The following is a 21,095-nucleotide window of genomic DNA, read 5'->3' as shown; positions in this document are numbered from 1 at the left end:
GGATGCACATCATTGTTCTCCTGGTTCTCAGGACTTTGGACTTGCACTAGAATTACAACCCAGCTTTCCTGATTCTACAGTCTGAAGATGGTAGATTGTGGGACTTCTCAGACTCCATAATGAGGTAAACGAATGTCTCATAATATATCTTTCTTTTTTTAACTTTTATTTTAAGCTCAGGAGTACAAGTGCAGGTTTGTTACATAGGTACACGTGTGTCATGGGGGTTTGCTGTACAAATTATTTCATCACCCAGGAATTAAGCCTAGTACCCATTAGTTATTTTTCATGATCCTCTCCCTCCTCCCACCCTCCACCCTCCAAAAGGCCCCAGTGTGTGTTGTTCCCTTCTATGTACCTATGTGTTCTCGTTATTTAGCTCCCACTTATAAGTGAGAGCATGCAGTATTTAATTTTCTGTTCCTGTGTTAGTTTGCTAAGGGTAATGGCACTATCACTGATCATTAGAGAAATGCAAATCAAAACTGCAGTGAGATACCATCTAAGCCAGTCAGAACGGCTATTATTAAAAGGTAAAAAAATAATAAATGCTGGCAAGGTTGTGGAGAAAAAGGAACGGCTGGGCACGGTGGCTCATGCCTGTAATCCCAGCACTTTGGGAGGCCAAGGTGGGCGGATCGCGAGGTCAGGAGATCGAGACCATCCTGGCTAACACAGTAAAACTCCGTCTCTACTAAAAATACAAAAAACTAGCCGGGCATGGTGGCGGGAGCCTGTAGTCCCAGCTACTCGGGAGGCTGAGGCAGGAGAATGGCGTGAACCTGGGAGGCGGAGCTTGCAGTGAGCCAAGATCACGCCACTGCACTCCAGCCTGGGTGACAGAGTGAGACTCCATCTCAAGAAAAAAAAAAAAAAAAGAACTCTTATACACTGTTGGTGGGAGCATAAATTAGTCTAGCCATTGTGGAAGACAGTGTGGTGATTCCTCAAAGACCTAAAGACAGAAATAATATTCGACCCAGCAATCCCATTACTGGGTATGTACCCAAAGGAATATAAACCATTCCATTATAAAAACACTTCCACACATATGTTTATTGCAGCACTATTTACAATAGCAAAGACATGAAATCAACCTAAATGGCCATCAATGATAGACTGGATAAAGAAAATGTGGTACATATACACCATGGAATACTATGCAGCCATAAAAAAGAATGAGATCATGTCCTTTGCAGGGACATGGATGGAGCTGGAGGCCATAATAAATCTTCCTGTGTATCTCTATATATCCTATTTGTTTTGTTTTTCCAAAAAACCCTGACTAATGCAGAGGCTCAAGCCATCTGTCTTCCACTGGACTTTGCTGTATCACTAATGTTGAGCACAGTGCTTGACATGTAACAGGTACTCAGAAAGTGTTGAATGAGAGAATTGAAATGAGATGCTTAAAAGCTACAGACGACTAATGGCTTCTAGGACAACAGACAATCAGAGTCCCTAGCAATGGCTAATTAAACCATTCCAATCTGATGTCCAAAATATTGTGTGCTAGAGACCCCCTTTCTTTTCCCATTAATTGAACAAGCCCTGTCTTTTTTGCTCTTGTAGTCAATTGTTCTTCAAGTGTAATTAGCCCTTGCATTTTGACAGTAAACGAGACTCCAATACTTTGATAAATGGCTTGTTTCTGGAAAAGGAGTATTTGTGAATAGAAAACTCAGTCATCTTCCCCCTTTCTCCCACCTCTTCCCCCTACTTTGGGTGGCCCTTGGCCTACGCTATTACCTTCAGAAAGGAACAGTGTTTCTTCGAAAAGGATAGCAACACAGAAATAATGGTTATCATTCATTGAACACCGCTTACATGGCAGGTGGGTACATTCTATGCAATGCAACAATCCTGAAAAGTCATTTTAAAATATCTTTATGTTCCAGCTGAGTAAACTGAATGAAGCTCATTGAGACTGAAGAACTTGTTAAAATCCCACAGTTACTAGGAGGCTGAATCAAGATTCAAACACACCCAAGTTTGTCTGATGCCAACATCTGTGCCTTTTCTGTGATTCGGTATCTCCCTTAGACCGTAAGGAGTTGGCCCTTGTTGAGAAACTCCTATGGCCTCACTTGTTAGTGGAACAAATAGCATTGGCTTTGCCTCTTAGCAAGGAACAAACACCCTTCCACTTGGTTCAGATTTCTTAACTCCTGTGATCTGTTTTGGTCTTCTCATTAACCCTCTGGGGGTGGGGGGAGTGAGTGATAATTATCATTCGCATTAGGTAGGAAAATGGATAGTGTCTCACATGGCTTGCAGTGGGCGGGTATGAGCATCAAATCTAGGCAGCCTGACCAACCACGTCCCCTCCCTTAGCCTTTACATGATGTGCTCTTCATCAGCTGTCTAGCCCTTCCCAATTGACAAAGATTCTTTGTTCATATTCGTGATCTCATTTGGTGTGGGGACATGGAGACTGATTTGCTGAATTTTTTTAAAAGATGGAAACACTATGGAAGATCGTCTAAACTAATTCAAATGATTTCCCTTGTCTTGACCCAAGGGGGATGTGTGAATTTCTCAAAATTGTCCATATGACATCATGCTCATTAGGATAGTCACCATCAAAAGAAAAGAAAATAACAAGTGTTGGTGAGGAGGCCAAGAAATTAGAATCTTCGTGTACTATAAATGGGACTGTAAAATGGCATAGGCATTAAGGAAAATTGTATGGAATTTTCTCAAAAAAATAAAAATGGAATTACAATATTATCTCACAACCCCACTTTTGGATATACATGCAAAAAAAAAAAAATAAGCAGGATATCAAAGAAATCTTAGCACTCTAATGTACATTACCCAACTATTTGTAATAGCCAAGATGTGAGGTCAAATGTCCCTGATGGATGAATGGATGCAGAAAATGTGGTCTATACATGCGATGAATATCATTCAGCCTTAAAAAAGAAGGAAATCTTGCTATATGCTGCAAGTTGGGTGAAACTCAAGGACACTCCACTAAGTGAAATAAGTCAGTCACAAAAGGACAAATGCTCTATGATTCTGATCATAAGAAGTATCTCAAGTAGTCAAAATCATAGGAAGTAGAAAGATGGTTGGTAAGGGCTGGGGGAAAGGAGAGGGGAGGGGGAATTAGTGTTTAATGGGTATAGAGTTTCTGTTTTGTAAGATGCAAGTTTGTGGTGTTCTTGTTTGTTTGTTTGTTTTTTGAGACACAGTCTCGCTCTGTAGCCCAGGCTGGAATGCAGTGGCACAATCTCGCCTCATTGCAACCTCCACCTCCCAGGTTCAAGGGATTTTCCTGCCTCAGCCTACCGAGTAGCTGGGATTACAAATGTATGCCCCCAGGCACAACTAGTTTTTGTGATTTTAGTAGAGATGAGGTTTTGCCATGTTGGCCAGACTGGTCTTGAACTCCTGACCTCAAGTGATCCGCCTGCCTCCCAAAGTGCTGGGGTTACAGGTATGAGCCACTGCGCCTGGCCAGATGAAAAAGTTTTATAGATCTTTTGCATGACAAAGCAACTATACTTAACACTACGGAAATGTACATTAAAAAATGGTGTGAAGATGGTAAATTTAATGTTATTTGTTTTTTACTACAAAGAATTTTTGAAAAAATGAATGCTGCCTGCTTTTTTTTTTTTTTTTTGGTCCAGGGCTATGCTTCTCTCTCAGGTTGTATGTTATTTTCTTTGCCATAGCAACTTTGAGAAGTAAATGGGTGCTTTTGCTACACCTCAGGGGGAATCAGGTAAGTGAGGTAAACCTACCAGAGAGCCCATCTCTTCCAAGGTGCATTCATTCATCTCCCTTAGAATGGAGATGGAGCTATGAAGTAACCAGGGGTGGCATTATCAGTCCCACATGGGGAAACCAAGACTCAGCATGACCACTGGAGTGTTCAGGGTCACCTGAGAGTATTGGTGATGGAGGGTAGGGTGAGACAAGATCCCAGGAATTCTGATGCTGGGTCCAGAGTTAGTGAAGTAGGAGGAGTGGCACATTTTTAAGACTTGGAACTGAAGAAAGTGGTGAGAAACTTGGATGCTTTTCTTATTTTTATTATTCTATGTAAAGAACTTTCTACAGCACTAAAGTGAATAGTTCCGTTGAGTTGTCCAGCCCTGACCCTTGATCTCAATGCCCATCAGCGGCCTCAGACTTGGGCTTTCTTGTAGGCTGCTAGACCACCAGATGTGTGTGACAGGCACATCCTCCAAGGGAGAGGGAACAGCTCCAGCAAAGGCCCTGGAGTCTGGATCAAACTGCCCAGAAGTTGAGGGCCATTGCATTCACATTTTAGTGTGAATAATCAGATGGCTTTCTTCCTGGTGTCCAGATAAGAATTTTGACTAAGAGGAGAGTGGAGGCGATTAGGGACAGTGCAGAGCACCCTGGAGATGTCATCATAGAGCCCTACTTACAATGGGGAGGGAGGTCAAAGGTAAAAACCATTTACTTTGAAACGTGGTGTAAGGTGGCCTTCATGTTTTAAAAAGAGGAAGGGCTCTCCCTTCCCTGATTTCTCTCGTCTGCCTCAGGACTCAGACTAGCCCTTTTAGCAGAGGGAAGCCTATAGAGAGGAGGTCATATACTAGTTGATTTTTGACTAAGGGCATCTCAAAGATGTACTATTTTTTGCTCCCTGCACTATTTTTTTTTAATGGAACCAACGTTTAAAAATAGGATTTCTGCCTTCTCTTAAAACATCAGATGATCTGGTAACGCTGAGCTCCCGTTCTCACATGGGAACAACTGGCTGGAGCTGAGTGGCAGCCATCTCTTTAGAAAGACGTTAATTTGAAGTTTGCTATAGTCCCCATCATTCCTTATATTTCCCCCAACACTGAGACCCAAGTCACTTGAAAGTCAATATGATAATTCAAACACCAGGATTCTTCACTCATTTGTGGGTTTGTGACCTGTGATATTGTGGATTCGTGACCTTTGGTTTAGAGGTCAAGTATAGGGGTTGTGAATAAAACTTGTGTTTGAATCAGATAAGAACTGTACCAATCTCAAAGACGGTGAATTAAAGATTAAAGAAAATATTGCATGCTTGGCATAATGTGTGGAACACAACAGCTATTGTAAACACCCAGTAGGAATGTAAGCTGCAAGAGGGCAGGTAGAAACCGTGCTAATTTAATCCACTGGGGATATGACATTTGATTCTAATTTAATAGATTTAATTCTTTGCAATATCCCCAGTAACTGTTGAATGAATGAGTGAGTGAATGAATGAATGGATGGATGGATGATGGGAGAGCCCGGTGGAGTTTTAAAGGCTGGAATGAAAAGGAAGGTAGTTATGATAACAGCGTTTCGCTGGGGCTCCAAGGTGCAGCCAGGAAGAAAAGCCCGCTGGGACGTGCCAGGGTTTGTGACTGCACTCCGCTGGCACCCAGACGGTAGGTATCTGCAACGTCCCTTGGGAACCAGACAGGGCTGACTTGCCCAGGACCTGTCAGGGCCATGTCCACCAGCCCTTGCACGGTCTGGTAACTGACAGCATCCTGATTCCTGCACGTTCCCGCCTCTGCCATCTGATCAACAAAGACAGAGACCCACCCCAGGGATCCACCATCCAAGGGGAGCCCAGCCTTTTCCTCCAAGCCGGGACCGCGCCCACACTAGACATGGCCTCCCTCAGGCTTCACGCAGCAGGACCGCGCCCACAGCCTCCAGGCATCGCGTCCGGCTGGAGAGGCAGCTATCGTCCCACAGTGAACATGGCGGCCGAGGCGGCTTCAGCGCGGGGCGGGCGGTGCCGGGAGGCGCGTCACGTGAGCGGCCCAGCTGGGCGGACCGCGCGCGCGCCCGCCCGCTGGCCCCGCCGGCCGCCGCTCGCTCGCTGGCGCCGCTGCGCTTTGAGGTGTGTTGGGAGTGGAGCACCCGGGCCGGTGAGGCGCGGCGCTGCGAGATGCGGCGGCGGCTGTGGCGGGGCCGCGGGCCAGGCGGGCGGGCACGGTGATGAGTGTCTGCGGCCGCCGCCATGTCCAAGGTAACGGCGCCCGGGTCCGGGCCGCCGGCGGCGGCGAGCGGGAAGGAGAAGCGCTCCTTCAGCAAGCGGCTGTTTCCGAGCCGCCGCGCTAGCGGCGGCGGCGCGGGGGACTCCGGGGCGTCCGGGCCGGCCGCGCCCTCCTCGCCCTCTTCTGCACGCTCGGTGGGCAGCTTCATGAGCCGCGTTCTCAAGACGCTGTCCACGCTCTCGCACTTTAGCTCTGAGAGCGCCGCCCCGGACCGCGGCGGCCTCTGCAGCTGCTTCCCGCCGGGGCCGGCCGCCGCCGTGCCCGCTGCCGCCCGCCTGTCCCGCGCCGCCAAGCCGGTGCCCGGCGTGGCGGGGCTCCGCAACCACTGCAACACGTGCTTCATGAACGCCATGCTGCAGTGCCTCAGCAACACCGAGCTCTTCGCGGAGTGCCTGGCGCTGGGCCAGTACCCGGCGGGGCGGCCTGAGCCCTCGCCTCACCCCGAGCAGCCTACGGGCCGCGGCGCGCAGGGCCAGGGCGAGGTCACTGAGCAGCTGGCGCACCTGGTGCGGGCCCTCTGGACCCTGGAGTACACCTCGCAGCACAGCCGCGACTTCAAGGTGAGCCCGCGCGCCGCCGCGCCCCGACTGCACCCGGAGCCCCTGGGGCACCTGCCCGCCCAGGTCTTCCTTCCCTCGGTTCCTCTTGGCCTGGCAGGCTTCTGCATTGGTTGCTCCGAGTGGTCTGGGCAATCGACCAGTGATTGTAAGGAGGTTCATTCATTCATTCATTTATTCACTCACTCACTCACTCGCTCAACATGTAATTATTGAGAGCTTACTACATAACATGCCCATACTCTGTGATAATAGGCAATGGGAGTGACGTTGCAATGAACAAGACTGTCCGCCTTCATGGAACTTGCATTTTTGTGGGGTGGGAGTGTTGAGCATGGGTTCAAATCCTGATTCTGCCACTTACTAGCAATGTGACCTCGGGTAAGTTAAGCAGCCTCTCTGTGCTTACAGTTTCTTCATCTGGGACCTACTTTATAAGGTGGTTGTGAGCTGCAAACAAGTTGATATATTAGGTCGAACACTGTGGAATTATCCATATTTCACCGTTTTTTATTTACAGATTGGCACTTTTATAGGGTTCAACCTGATAAGTAAAATACTTCAATATCATGTGTATTTGCTGCTATTATTTTTGTTATTAAAGACTTGAAGAAGTTAACGAGGTAATATCAGATAGTGGTTTGAAGAAAAAAAACCTGCTGATGTGATTGATGTGCTGACAGGCTACTTTTTATTTTTATTTTGTTTTTAGAGACAGGGTCTTGCTCTGTTGTCCAGGCTGGTCTTGAACTCTTGTCCTCAAGCCACCCTCCCCTCTTTGGCCTCCCAAAGTGCTGAGATTACAGGTATGAGCCACTATGCCCAGGCTTTTTTTTTTTTTTTTTTTTAAGAGACAGGGTCGCTCTGTATCCAGGTTAGTGTTCAATGGTGCAGTCATAGCTTACTGCAGCCTCAAACTTGGGCTCAAGCAATCCTCCCACCTCAGCCTCTGCAGTAGCTGGGACGACAGGTGCCTGCCACCACTCTCAGCTAATTAAAACTTTTTTTTTCTTGTAGAGACAATTCTTGGTATATTGCCTAGGCTGGTCTTGAATTCCTGGCCTCAAGTGATCCTCTCGTCTCGGCCTCCCAAAGTGCTGAGATTATAGGCATGAGGCACCATGTATGGCTGCTATGATTCCCTTTAACCCCCATAGTAACTAGTCGTGACCCTTGTGTGCATATTCATGAGCAAATGAATGAGCAGGGAATTAACTTCTGTATTTACTTTACTTTGAGCAATGATGGGAGCAGAGAAAGGCTGTTTCCAAACTCTAGAGAAGGAAATTAAACACTTTCTTTATTTGAAGGTTATGGCTCTCTGTAGCTGGAGAAGAATAATAGTAAGAACTTATTCCCTGACCAGAGTTGCTCCCAGTAATTACACAGATACATTAAGTTGGAAAGTTCTTTAATCTTCTAAAAATAAGAGTTCCTTTTTAACAGTACAGTGACGACTTGGTGAATCTTCCTCGTTTCAGAGTCTTCGTGTCGTGGAAGTTGTAATAAACTAGGGTAGCTAAGGAAAAGGACAAACTCCTTTAAAAGCAACAGCTGGTGGAAAATATCTACTAGTTAATGATTTCACAATTTTACTAGTGACAGGAAGAAAGGAGAGTAGCTTAATTTCCCTTCAGATGGGAAAGAAAGGACTATTGGCTGCTTTTTATTTTGTATCCAGCTGGAGGAAGGGGTTAGTTACCCTTCAGGTTCTATTGTGATGTCAGGCAGCTGGTTAAGCTGTTGTAGCTGCCGCCACCCCTTCCCAGATTCTGTCAAGCGTCAGAGGGTAGAGCTGGGGGAGGTGGAGGGCATCCAGGGTCAGAGGCTACTCTTTCCCTTTTGAAAATCTGTGAGCCTATGAGTTTTGAATGTAGTGAGACTCCTAGTGCAGCTGAGATCTTGGGCAGGTCACTGAGCCTCAGTTTCCATATTTTCCTTTTCATTGCCACATAGTAATACCATCCTCACAGATCGTGGTGTTTAACAACCATCGACTCCTTTACACCTGAGTGGTGAAAACATTTTAGCAAGAACAACCAACCAACACACCAACCAACCCAGCCTGTGACAGCAGGTCTGGGACATAAGAAAGGGATGCTGGTAGGACAGAGGCGTAGAAAGGATCTTGCAAAATATCACCATAGTTAAGTGCTGACGAGAAGTACGCTCCACCTCTACACTTTCACTGGGTCTAGCTTTGCAAGTCTGATTGTTTTATAGCTTACCTTTGATGCGTAGATGCTCTAGGGTTTTTTAAATTTTTTTATTTTTGTGAGACAGAGTCTTGCTCTGTCACCCAGGCTGGAGTGCAGTGGCATGATCTCGGCTCATTGCAACCTCCACCTCCCGGGTTCAAGCAATTCTCCTGCCTCAGCCTCCCAAGTAGCTGGGATTACAGGCACCCACCACCACACCTGGCTAATTTCTGTATTTTTAGCAGAGACGGGGTTTCACCATGTTGGCTAGGCTGGTCTTGAACTCCTGACCTCCGGTGATCCACCCGCCTCAGCCTCGTGCTAGGATTACAGGCATGAGGCACCATGCCCGGCCATGATGCTCTAAGTTTTGACCACTTGAATTTCAGACTGTTTTTGAAGAGGTGGTATTTATTTATATCTCCAGTGTCCTAGTGCTGGATGACTCACTGAGGAGTATGTCCCGGAGAGGGCACTCACTTCTCAGTATGATACATTCTGTGCCATTGTATCATCGTTGAATAACACAATGATAATCCATGTGCCTGGCATTTTGGGGAATGAGTCTTTTACATAAGTGACTTCTGAGGTAACTACTTATTTGAACATCAGATCCTTACAATTTTAACCTTTTCTTTTGATTAGATGGCTTGATCATATTATTTTGTACTCATTGCCAGGGTGAGAATCCTAGACATACTCATTTGTTCCTTGGTGACTTAGGGTTGTTATGAACATCATTGATTGATCTCCTTTTAGGTAATATGGAGGTTTCTTTTGGGGCTAGTGGGACTACATAGGCCCTATTGAGTGGTTCTGGATTGCTATATTGTTCGAATTCTTATTTCTCCTATGATATTTGCTTTCATTGCTCCCTACCATCTTCATGCTAGTTTTCTCTTGCTTTATCCTGTTGCTGGGATCCTGTACCTCCTACTTCCTCCTGTACTTTTCTTCTTTTCTTTTGAGACAGAATCTCACTCTGTCTCCCAGGCTGGAGTGCAGTGGTGTGATCATGGCTCACTGTAGCCTCTATCTCCCAGGCTCAAGTAATCTTCTCACCTCAGCTCCCCGGTGGCTGGGACCACAGGTGTGCGCCACCATGCCTGGCTAATTTTTAAATTTTTGGTAGAAACCAGGTCTCTCTTTGTTGCCTGGGCTGGTCTCAAACTCTTGGCCACAAGTGATCTTTCTGCCTTGGCCTCCCAAAGTGTTGAGATTATAGGCATGAGACACCATGCCTGACTATTTTGCAGTTTCTAATCTGCTTTTTAGTTAAGTAACTAGATAAATGGAATCGGCTCTAAATAAGATTAACTAAACTGAGTTAGAGTCTGAGCGTCTGACTAAATTAAGAAACTTTAGTGTTTTTCCATTTTAATGTCAACTTTTTAATTTTTTATTTTATTTATTTATTTATTTGTTTGTTTGTTTATTTGAGATGCAGCCTTGTTCTGTTGTCCAGGCTGGTGTGCAGTGGCATGATCTCGGCTCACTGAAACCTCCACCTCCCAGGTTCAAGTGCTTCTCCTCCTTCAGCCTCATGAGTAGCTGGAATTACAGGCGTGCACCACCACGCCTGGCTAATTTTTGTATTTTTAGTAGAGACAGGGTTTCACCCTGTTGGCCAGGTTGGTCTCGAACTCCTGACCTCAGGTGATCCATCCACCTCGGCCTCCCAGAGTCCGAGGATTACAGGCGTGAGCTGCTGCGCCCAGCCTAATGTCAACTTTTTGAACAAAGTATGGCATACATACAGAAAAATATATATGTCGTTAGCGTACAGGTTGATGTGTTATCCTAAAGTGATAATTTGTAACCCAGATCAAGAAATAGGACATCTCTAACACTCCAGAAGGTACCCTTTCTGGAATGTTAGACTGTCTTCTAACACCATCCATTAGACCGTCTTCTAACACCATTGATTAAACATAGACTGTCTTCTAACACCATCGATTAGTTTTGTCTGTTGTTGGACTTTATTATGAGTGAAATAAGTATATATTGTTTTAAAAACAGCTTTATTGAGATACAGTTAACCTACGATTTAATTCATCCATTTAGTGTACAGTTCGATTATATTCTTGGAGTTGTGCAAACATTATCACAATCAATTTTAGAACATTTTTAATTACCCCCCAAAAAACCCCATACTCATTAGCAGTCACTCCTTATTTCTGTGGAATATTCCAGCCCTACATGAACGCTAAGCTACATTGTGTCTCTATCTAGTCTGGACATTTCAGATAAAAGGAATCATATATGTGGCCTTTTGCATCTGGCTTCTTTCACTTAGCATGATATTTTCAAGATTAATCATCTTGTAGTATATATCATACTACATTCCGTTTTATAGCTGCAAAATATTCTATTATATGAATATTTCACATTTTGTTTATTCATCTGCTGATGGACGTTTGAGTTGTTTCTACTTTGGCAATTATAAATAATGCTGCTGTGAACATTCACGTACAGATTTTTATGTGGAGATGTGTTTTTGTTCCTCAGGTATATTTTAGAGATGGAATTGCTGGGTCATATGGTAACTGTGTTTAATTGTTTGAGGAGCTGTCAGGCACTTTGCCAATGTTGCCATACCATTTTATTCCCACGAGGACTGTGTGAGGGTTCCAGTTTTTCCATATCCTTCTCAACACTTGTTAATGTCTGTCTTTTTCTTTATAGCCGTTTGAGTAGGCGTGAAGTGGTATCTCATTGTGGTTTTGGTTTGCAATAAGTATATATTCTTTTGTGTCTGGGTTCTTTTGCTAAAATTTGATAATAGATAACATCTATTTCTGTAAGAGTAGTGTCTAAAGTTTTGTAGGAAACATGGAAAATATATGCAAGTTGAAATAATAAAATTGACTTACTTGCCTTCCCCTCCCCTGTGTGTGTATAACGTAATTGATATCAAAGCATATATCCAGATTTTCGTCATGTGATCTTAATTTTGTATTGTCTTATGAGTAATTTTCATCATAAAAACTTTTCAGATCATTATATGAAGGTACTATAACCTATTTTTGGGCATGTAGATGGCTTCTGTTTGTAATGAATGTATATTGTACATTAATCTTTCACTTTTGATTATTTCTTGAGGCTACATAAAACGAAATTCCTTTCAGTAGTTACCTATTTCAAAGGCTCTTAAATCATATTATTACCTTATTTACAGAAGGATTTTACCACTAGCATTGTTAAGAATGTGTGGTACCCCACTGTTGTTATTAAAAAAGAAATCTTTAAGTTGCTAAGTAGAAAATAGCATTTCATTGTTTTAATTTGCATTTCTTTGGTTAGTAGGGAGAACAGCTTGATCTATTCTTTGAAGTTACTATGTGATAGTAGCATTTTGATACTAGGGAATAGCCCTATTTTGATTTCACACTCTTCTCTTTGTTTACTGTCTGTATATTCACACACTCATCCATTTAGCATCCACATAAGACAGGCAGGTGACCAAGGCCTGAACTGACTAGAATTGGTAAAGATGGGGCCGGGCCCGGCCAGGCCTAGGCTGGGAAGGTTCTAAATTGTACTTTGCTAGGAGAAGACTGGAGCCAGGATGAGCTGGAGGTGTCTGTGCTGGTTTTTAGGAGATCTGATTCTTGTGTCCAGGATTGAAAGAATGAGCGGAGGCTGTGATTGATTGGAGGCCTAAGAGTCAGCCTGGCTTGCCTGTCAAGTATCCATAGGGTTGGCTGTGTAGAGTGCCACAGCAGGTCTGTGACTTGCAAGCATCTCAGGCAGTTAAAATTTACTGGGAGTACTCTGGGTTTATGGCGATGTGAATGCATAATTTATAGTGAAACTTGCTGGATCTGCTTATGAATAGTCTCCCTTTGTTACTACTAAGTGATGTTGCAGTTATAAAAATGCAATAGCAGAATAATGAGTCAATGCAAGGTTATTTCCAGAATATTTTGGATCCCCTTATAAAATCGGCTTCAGTCAAAAACATTTTAGGTCTGTTGTAATAAAATGTCAGTATATTCAAAATCAAGAGGATTTTGCCTCTTGTGTGTGTGTATATAATCTGTGTGTGTTTATAGAAGAAATATATGCATCTTTGGCTTAGGGGTAGTTCAAGGCCTTATCTCATTTTTCCTCTAGTCCTTGCCTTTCCCACCTTATTCTGCCTCCTGGGATGTATAGGTCACTTTACTTCACGGAGAGGAGCACCACTCAGTGAAGAACATTGATTGGCTCTTGTGCTGTGGGCAGGGTCATTGTGCTGAGTTCGTAAGTCTGTATGTTCCTTCTCTACCTTCTTTTACTTGCTCAGAAAGCTGCCACTGCCATTCTTTTTTTCTCTTCCTAGGGTTAAGCATTCATCTCCCACCACCTGGCAAGCCAGGATGGCCTCAAAAGGCCACTGGATGTAGCTGTAGGGATACATTCTTTTTCTCTCTCTAATTTTCCTTTGATGCTGGCTGCTGTCTCTTTCCCCAGTGGTTAAGATCCAGAGGTTGGTTTGGGCTTTGGGTTTAGAGTTACTATAAATGGAAAACTTTGGTTTAAAGCTCCATAGGTCTGTCTCTTGTTTTTAAACAGCCTGAGATATCATTGACACATAAAAATTGTGTATATTTAAAGTGTACAACTTGATGCTTTTTAAACCCTCAACCATTTGTAATGTTTCATGACAGGAATATATAATAATTTATTATATATTTAGGTGGCTTTTCAGTTTTAACTTTAACTCTTTCAGATTATCATTCTTCCTGTATGATGATCAACTTGCATTGGGACTGGACGTTTGCTTTTTTGTGTTGATTGTAAGTCAAAATTTCCCCCCTTCCTCCTTAAAAAAAGGGTTTGTTTTACTATAGTTTTGAATGGTAGATTGTGTTGGAAAAATGAGAAAGGGTCCAAAAAGAAGATACTTTTGAGTTACTTGAGTTAGTTGATTGGGTAGTTAAATACATTTTGGTGACCTGAGCTGACTCTAAACTTGGAGTCAGCAAGTCTTGGCCACTTAAGTTGTGCGGGGAAGGATGAACTATTGGTGGAATTAATCTCCACCAGAAGAGCAGCTTGAGCATTTAAGGTGAAGAACACCCCCTTTACATTACTGATGAGAGACAGATGGAGTTCCCTGAAGCCAGATCTTTGTCTCTGGTGTGTTTGCTTTCTCTAGCATCCTGGGACACTTGGGCAGGACATAGTTCTTCACATGCTGCAACTTGATCATTCTACATTGTCTGCATTCCTCCTTATTTCTCAAATAACATGCCAATTAGATAAACGGCATTTTTGTTTCTGGGCCATATTTCAGTCATAGGAAGAAATACAAATTGCAACAAAACAAAAACTGCTTAACAAGGATTTATTTAAGAGCAGATAAATTCCCTGAAGCCTCAGGGTTGGTGCAGCTGTAGTTTAGTCGTGCTTTATGTCTAACTGAGAATTGACATTTAGAATGAAGAACGTGAGCCCTGTAGGATGCTGAGTCCTATATGGGGACAAATCATTTTAAGGTACTTTGTTGAAGAAGGATTATGGGCAAAAATATTTTAAGGCTTTTTTAATCAGCTGAGGTTGAAGAATAGTGGTAACTGGCCGGGCACGGTGGCTCATGCCTATAATCCCAGCACTGTGGGAGGCTGAGGCAGGCGGCTCACTTGAGGTCAGGAGTTTGAGACCAGCCTGGCCAACATGGTAAAACCCGTCTCTACAAAAAATACAAAAATCAGCTGGGCATGGTGATATGCGCCTGTAATCCCAGCTACTTGGAAGGCTGAGGCAGGAGAATCGCTTGAACTCGGGAGGCGGAGGTCGCAGTGAGCTGAGATTGTGCCACCGCACTCCAGCCTGGGGGACAAAGTGAGACTGTCTCAAAAAAAAGAAAGAAAAAAAGAAGAGTGGTGACTTTGAAAAGTTACTTTGTTTCTCTGAGGCTAAGTTTTTTCATCCATAAATAAGAATACAGCATAGGGAATTTCCTAAGGGTGAATTTATTTATTTTATTTTATTATTTTTTTGAGACAGAGCCTTGCAGTGTTGCCCAGGCTGCAGTGCGGTGATGCGATCTCAGTTGACTGCAACCTCCGCCTCCTGGGTTCAAGCGACCCTCCTGCCTCAGCCTCTAGAGTAGCTGGGATTACAGGCATGAGCCACTGCACCCAGCCATTAAGGGTGAATTTTATAGAAAATAACATCTATAAGCAATAAGCGTAATGCCTGATACAGTGTAAGCGCTCTATAAGTATTAACTGTTATTGTTACCCTTTGCACCAAGCATTGTATTTGCTAGGTATTGGGGAAGTAATATTGAGTAAGACATTATTCCTGTTCACTGTCTAGTGGTGCATGTGAGATGGTATGTCCTGGAGATATGAATAAAACGTAATGTAAGAAGTCATATAATGCGCTTATGACAAAGGAGCCTCCCATAAGTTTTGGTGCTTTTGGAAGTGAAACTCTGGAGCTTTTCCAATGTGGCTGTGTTTGTTCTCAGACTTGGCTTCACGTTAGAAATAGTCATTAAAAATAAGTCACACTTGAAAAAAAAATTAACAGTGGGCTGCTGCCAGGACATGGTTTTTATTTTTAACTTTCCCCAGGTAATTCTAATGTGCAGCCAGGATAGAGAACTAATGCTTTAGATATTTTCTCGTTTTCTTTCTCTTTGGCATTTTTAAGGATTGTGTGGTATCATAGGGTAATTCTTTTCTTTTTTTATTCTATTTTTCAAAACTAACATAATAGCATCTGTACAGAGTTTTAGACTTTACAAAATGCTTTTATGATCTCATTAAAGCCTTACAGTAATCCTTTTAGAAAAGCATAACTATCACCATTCCCATTTTGCAGAAAAGATGACTGAGGCTCAGAGAAGCACGTGTTAAGTAAAAAATGGTAGAAAGTTCGGGTGGAGAGACTGACACCTGTAATCCCAGCACTTTGAGAGGCTGAAATGGGAGGATCACTTGAAGTCAGGAGTTCGAGACCAGCCTGGCCAACATGGTGAAACCCCATCTCTACTAAAAATACAAAAATTAGCGGGACGTGGTGGCGTGCACCTGTAGTCCCAGCTACTTGGAGGCTGAGGCAGGAGAATTGCTTGAACCCGGGAGGTGGAAGTTGCAGTGAGCTGAGATCGCACTACTGCGCTCCAGCCTGGGCAGAGAGAGACTCCATGTCAACAACAACAACAACAACAACAAAAATAAGAAAATGAAAAAAATCAAAAGTAGTAGAATGAGAACTTGAACTCTGGTATTCATAATCCAGTCTTTCTTTTTCTACTGCATTTCTAGCAGAAAGTTTTTACCATTGTGTAAATACTTACTTGGAGGTCTTCTCTTGCTACTTGTATAATCAGTTGGGACAACTTTTGCTCCTTGTTTGTCTGGCTGAATCCACTTATAGGATATTCCTTTCACTATTTCTCCCTTTTTTCCTGGCTCTTGACCATACTTCAACCCTTAGTTTTGTGGTTTCACGAGTCAGTTATAATTTCTTGAAATGCAGTAACCATTACTCAGCCCCTTTATTATAGCCTTTTCTTTTAGGTGAGGAATGCATACTTTACTAGTCGTTATTCAGCAATGAGTCTTTGCCACTAGGTCTTTGTGGTACATATGAATTTGCTTAAAATCTGACACTAATCTTACAGCAGTGCAGATATTCTTTGCTATACAAATCTATTTCGTTCCTGAGTTTGCATCCTGAGAACTTGGATATGATGGACACCTATACTTGAGTTATCCTATGCTTGGCCCTTGTGCCTGGAAGGATCAGGAGCTCTGTACAGGTTGACCCTCCTAAATCTGACAATCTGAAATCTGAAATGCTCCAAAATTTGAAACTTTCTGAGCACTCACATGATGCTCAAAAGAAATGCTCATTGGAGCATTTTGGATTTTGAATTTTCAAATTTGGGATACTCAGCTGGTAAGTATAATACAAATAATCAGAAATCTGAAAAAAATATGAACTCTGAAATACCTATGGTTCTGAACATTTTGGATAAGGGATACTCAACCTGTACCAGGAATAACATGCTTTTCTCTGTGGCCAAATGTGAACAGAGTCCAAGGAATGTGTGTGGCATTTGCTCCTGTCCTCATCAGGTTGTCTTTCCATCCTGGATGGAAGCCCCCTTTCCCTGTGCCTCATTTCTCTCTCCTCTCCCACCAAGGTCCCCTGCTTATCTTTCTGAGGAGGGAGAGCTGTTTGAAGGGTGTGGTGGAGGGCATTCCAGCCCTAGGGGAAGTACATATGAAAGCCTAGAGGCCTTAGGGTCCCTTTCAAGGGGCTGTTGCCCCAGCCAGCAAATATTAGGGGCCTCTCAGTCTTATTTGTCTCCTCTCCCCTCAGAGGAGAAGATAAGGAGGAAGAATAGATGAAGGGCACAGAAGGCCCTATTTATTCTGTGTCCTAGTATGTCATACTATTGCATGGACACTATATTACCATTTTTTCATGAGTCGTATCTGTTTTTACAGTGTTCATCTATTTGTACAAATTTTATCCCTTATGTTTTAGCTAATTATTCTTCATCAACTTAGTAGGCGTCCTGAAAGTAAAATTCAAACGATGAAACTTTTCTCAAGACAAGCGCTTATTATTTTATTTCCAGCAGCAGCCCATAAGCCAGATTTCACTTTTAGATACTACCCAGCTGTTTGCATTTCATCTATTTCTTTTTCTAAAAATGTAAATACTATTGTCCTCCTGAGTTCTTCTGTTTTTGTTTGTTTGTTTTTGTTTTTGTCCGTGATCACTGGAAACAAATTTTGTGTTTCTTCTGGCATAGAATCAAAGAAAGTGGGCAATGATTGGGTTTGATGAGTCTTGCAAGCTACCCTTCTTCCCAAAAGAGAAGTCCAACTCCCGATCATTCATGTCAGACCAGTATTGCCACATCCATTTCCCATGGGTGGAAGTCACCAGTGACCGACCGTTGCTTTTTCTTCTTCTTCCTGGAGTTAGGTGAAGGATGTCTTGGACCAGTCAGTATCTTTTCCCTGGAGCCCGGGATGCTTCAGCCTCTTTACTAGGGCTCTACAGGAAGAAAGACCCTCATGTCTAATTTTATGGCTCTTTTCTTTTCTGACCCATGTTTCCAACTCTTTTTTTTTTTTTTTTCTTTAAGGGAAAAAAATAAAAACATTCTCTCTTTGAAGGGTAAGGAGAAATTTTATGAAACTTGAAAACCCGGTAAGTGTTTTGCCTTTTACTTTATTATTTAGTAACTATATGCTAAGGATCATCCCAACTGAGGGGAAAATAGGAGCAGGGGTCAAACTTGTTTATAGTAGGATGTACAGGATTTAAGCCAGGAGACCAAGAGACTCAGTTTAATATTTTTTTCCAAACAGAAACACTATACCCAAATTCTGTAAAATAGACACAAATATGTAAGATTAATTTTAAGAAGGTGCATGTTATTTTTTCTTTTCTTTTCTATTTTTTTTTATTTATTTTAAATAGAGACAGGGTCTCGATATGTTGCCCAGGTTGGTCTAGAACTGGGCTCAAGCCATCCTCCTGCCTTGGCCTCCCAATGTGCTGAGATTACAAGCATAAGCCAGCACACCTGGCCCACATTCTGTTTTCTATAGAAATGACATCAATAATTTCTCAGATTGTAGCAATGCTTCTATTTACAGAGGACATTGATAATCAACTTTTTCAAAACTGCAAACATACAGAAAGATTAATTTAGGACATCAAATAAACTAAGGTTTAATTATGAAAAAAGATCGTAAAAGGCAAATCAAAGCAACATCAGATGTGACCAAAAACGTATACCAGATCACTTGCCGGGACTCTTGGGGAAGGGCTTGGGTGAAGATTTGGGATGCAGGGGTCTCATCTGCTCATTTGGTGAACCAGGATTCGAATCACAGGTTCAGTGAGTTGCCTCTGATAACCAGTGGTTTGTGGCAGAGCCGGAGCTTGAGCTTAGGATTCTTGACTCCTACTGCTTTTCTTTTTTCTGTGATACATACTAAAGGATTGGCCATTAGATTCTTCTGTGTTTTGTTTTGTCTGGGGAAGAGGTAAGATAAGTAGTCCCCTGGGTATCTGCAGTGGGAATAAGTTACCATTGTGAGGGGTAAAAAGAGGCAGAAGAGGACCTTTTGTGTTTGTGTATTGAGATTTTCTTTTCCTTAAATTTCCTTTAGGGTCTGATATAGTGATTTAGGGTGGGGTTGACCCAGAATGGTTTTTGCCCTAGTTATGAGGATTGTGGACGTTCTGTTACCTGTTTGGTTGTGCCCAACAAACATGTTGTTGAGCAGCATTGGCACTCTGCCTTAGAACACAGCAGTTGGTGGATAAGTGTGGATGAGTTGAAGTGATAGTGGACAGAAGCGTAAATAAATTTAATGCAGTCTTGATAACTGAACGTACTCTCCACCCTGAAATCTGAATGGATGCTGTGTATAAAATATCTGCTTTGAAATGTGAGGAAGAGTTTGATTTCAGTTAATTTGTTAGGAATGTCTATGCTGAAACTTTTTTTTTTTTTTTCTATTTTTTCCCCATTGGGAGTCAATTAAGAGAGAGGATTCAGAACAGAAGCTTGCTGTACTTCTGACAGTTTGTGTGGCCCAACTCTATGCTATGAGATTGTCATTACCCCTGTTACACGTAAGAGCTCCTCTTGGCAGTTGTCCTCTACTTTCTTTACAAAATAAACTCAAAAAACCAGGTTCCCTGCTTTCCTATCACTAGTTTATCTGCATCCAGGACTATCTTTACCTCCTTCTCTTCCATCTCTCCTACCTACCTTCTGTTTAAGGCCAGTTCCTCTGCAGCCTCTTTTAAATCAATCTCTCCTTTTCCCCTTACCAAAGAATCACCTTTTTTTTTTTTTTTTTTTTTGAGTAAGGGTCTTGCTCCATTGCCCAGGCTGGAGTGCAGTGATGCGATCTCAGCTCACTGCAATCTCCACCTCCCAGGTTCAAGCAACTCTCCTGCCTCAGTCGCCTAAGTAGTTGGGATTACAGGCGCCCACCACCACGCCTGGCTAACTTCTGTATTTTTAGTAGAGATGGGGTTTCACCATGTTGGCGAGGCTGATGTTGAACTCCTGACCTCAGGTCATCCACCCACCTCAGCCTCCCAAAGTGCTGGGATTACAGGTTTGAGCCACTGTACCCAGCCTGAAGAATCATCTTTATTCAGATATCTCCTTTCTGTTAGCTCCTTCCCTTAGCCTGTGGGTCCCTCTGCTCCTGAAGGTCCCCTCCAGATGGTCACAGCATCTTTCCTCCATCCTTTTATAACTGAGCTCCTTGGTGATGAAGAATGATCTCTGGCAGTCATTCAAACCCTTGCCTTGTTTCTTTTAACCCTCTCTGATAAATATTCTGCTTCATTGAGATTACATGAGCAAGCAGCCTCTTAATTTGCTATTCTAGAGGATCTGCCTCAGAGCCTGCCTGACTTGCCTTTTCTGCAGTAGTTTTCATTGTTGCTTCCGCCTCCGTGGAGGTTTCTCTGTCCTCACTTGTATGATGCCACTCTCTCTCTCCTGGCTGCCACCTCTTTGCTTTTCACGGGCAGCTTTTCTGTGACCTTTTCCAGTGTTCAAGATTCTGTCCCGGCTGCTTCCTCTTCTTACCAGATGTTCCCTGGGTTCTGTCTCATGTGATAGGCGTGTGCTGCTCTGATTCAAATTTCCAGCTCAAATCTGTTTCCCGAGCACCAGATTTAACCTCACTTGGGATCATGTTGATACCTCAAATGCAGCTTGTTCAAAACTGTGGTCCCCTAATCTCTTCCTCTGTTCCTGGTTCATTACCTACTTAAGTCAGAAATGGGAGACCTTGGTGTCATCTGCTTTCCTCTTTCGATCCGTCAGTATAGTGACACCTACATGTTTGTCTTACATCCCGAGTCAACCAAGGTTTCATTAGTGCTAATGATGTTTTTTATCAATTCTTTTTTTTGGGGGGGACGGAGTTTCACTCTTGTTGCCCAGGCTGGAGTGCAATGGCGTGATCTCGGCTCACCACAACCTCCACCTCCCGGGTTCAAGCAATTCTCCTGCCTCAGCCTCTTGAGTAGCTGGGACTACAGCCATGCACCACCATGCCCGGCTAATTTTGTATTTTTAGTAGAGACGGGATTTCTCCATGTTGGTCAGGCTGGTCTTCAACTCCCGACCTCAGGTGATCTGCCCACCTCAGCCTCCCAAAGTGCTGGGATTACAGGTGTGAGCCACCGCACCCGGCTATTCATTTTTTTAAAATTAGGAAATCTTCTCTTCTGTAGCTCACATTCTTCCATTATACATACTAATGCCTTTGGTTTTGATTCTTCTAAATGAGGGGAACATAAGGCCATAAGCCAAACCATTT

General features: G+C 43.2%; 1 protein-coding gene across 7 annotated transcripts in view; it reads left to right on the top strand.

The window, feature by feature from the left end:
• Nucleotides 1–5,812: 5,812 nt before the first annotated feature.
• LOC103889532 (ubiquitin carboxyl-terminal hydrolase 31-like) overlaps nucleotides 5,813–21,095 on the top strand; it is a 58,387-nt gene continuing 43,104 nt past the window's right edge. For 3 of the 7 annotated variants that reach the window (XM_054534786.2, XM_063717630.1, XM_063717631.1), the window contains exon 1: nucleotides 5,813–6,574. In XM_054534786.2, coding sequence (XP_054390761.1) covers nucleotides 5,978–6,574 — 597 coding nt within the window. In that variant the 5' untranslated portion in view covers nucleotides 5,813–5,977. The remainder of the gene's footprint in view (nucleotides 6,575–21,095) is intronic. The other 4 variants (XM_054534789.2, XM_063717632.1, XM_054534788.2 and 1 more) reach the window with 3 other exon arrangements.

Source organism: Pongo abelii, chromosome 18 (genome assembly GCF_028885655.2).
Source record: "Pongo abelii isolate AG06213 chromosome 18, NHGRI_mPonAbe1-v2.0_pri, whole genome shotgun sequence".
NCBI classification, from domain to species: domain Eukaryota; kingdom Metazoa; phylum Chordata; class Mammalia; order Primates; family Hominidae; genus Pongo; species Pongo abelii.
This window is presented reverse-complemented; position numbering and strand designations above follow the sequence as displayed.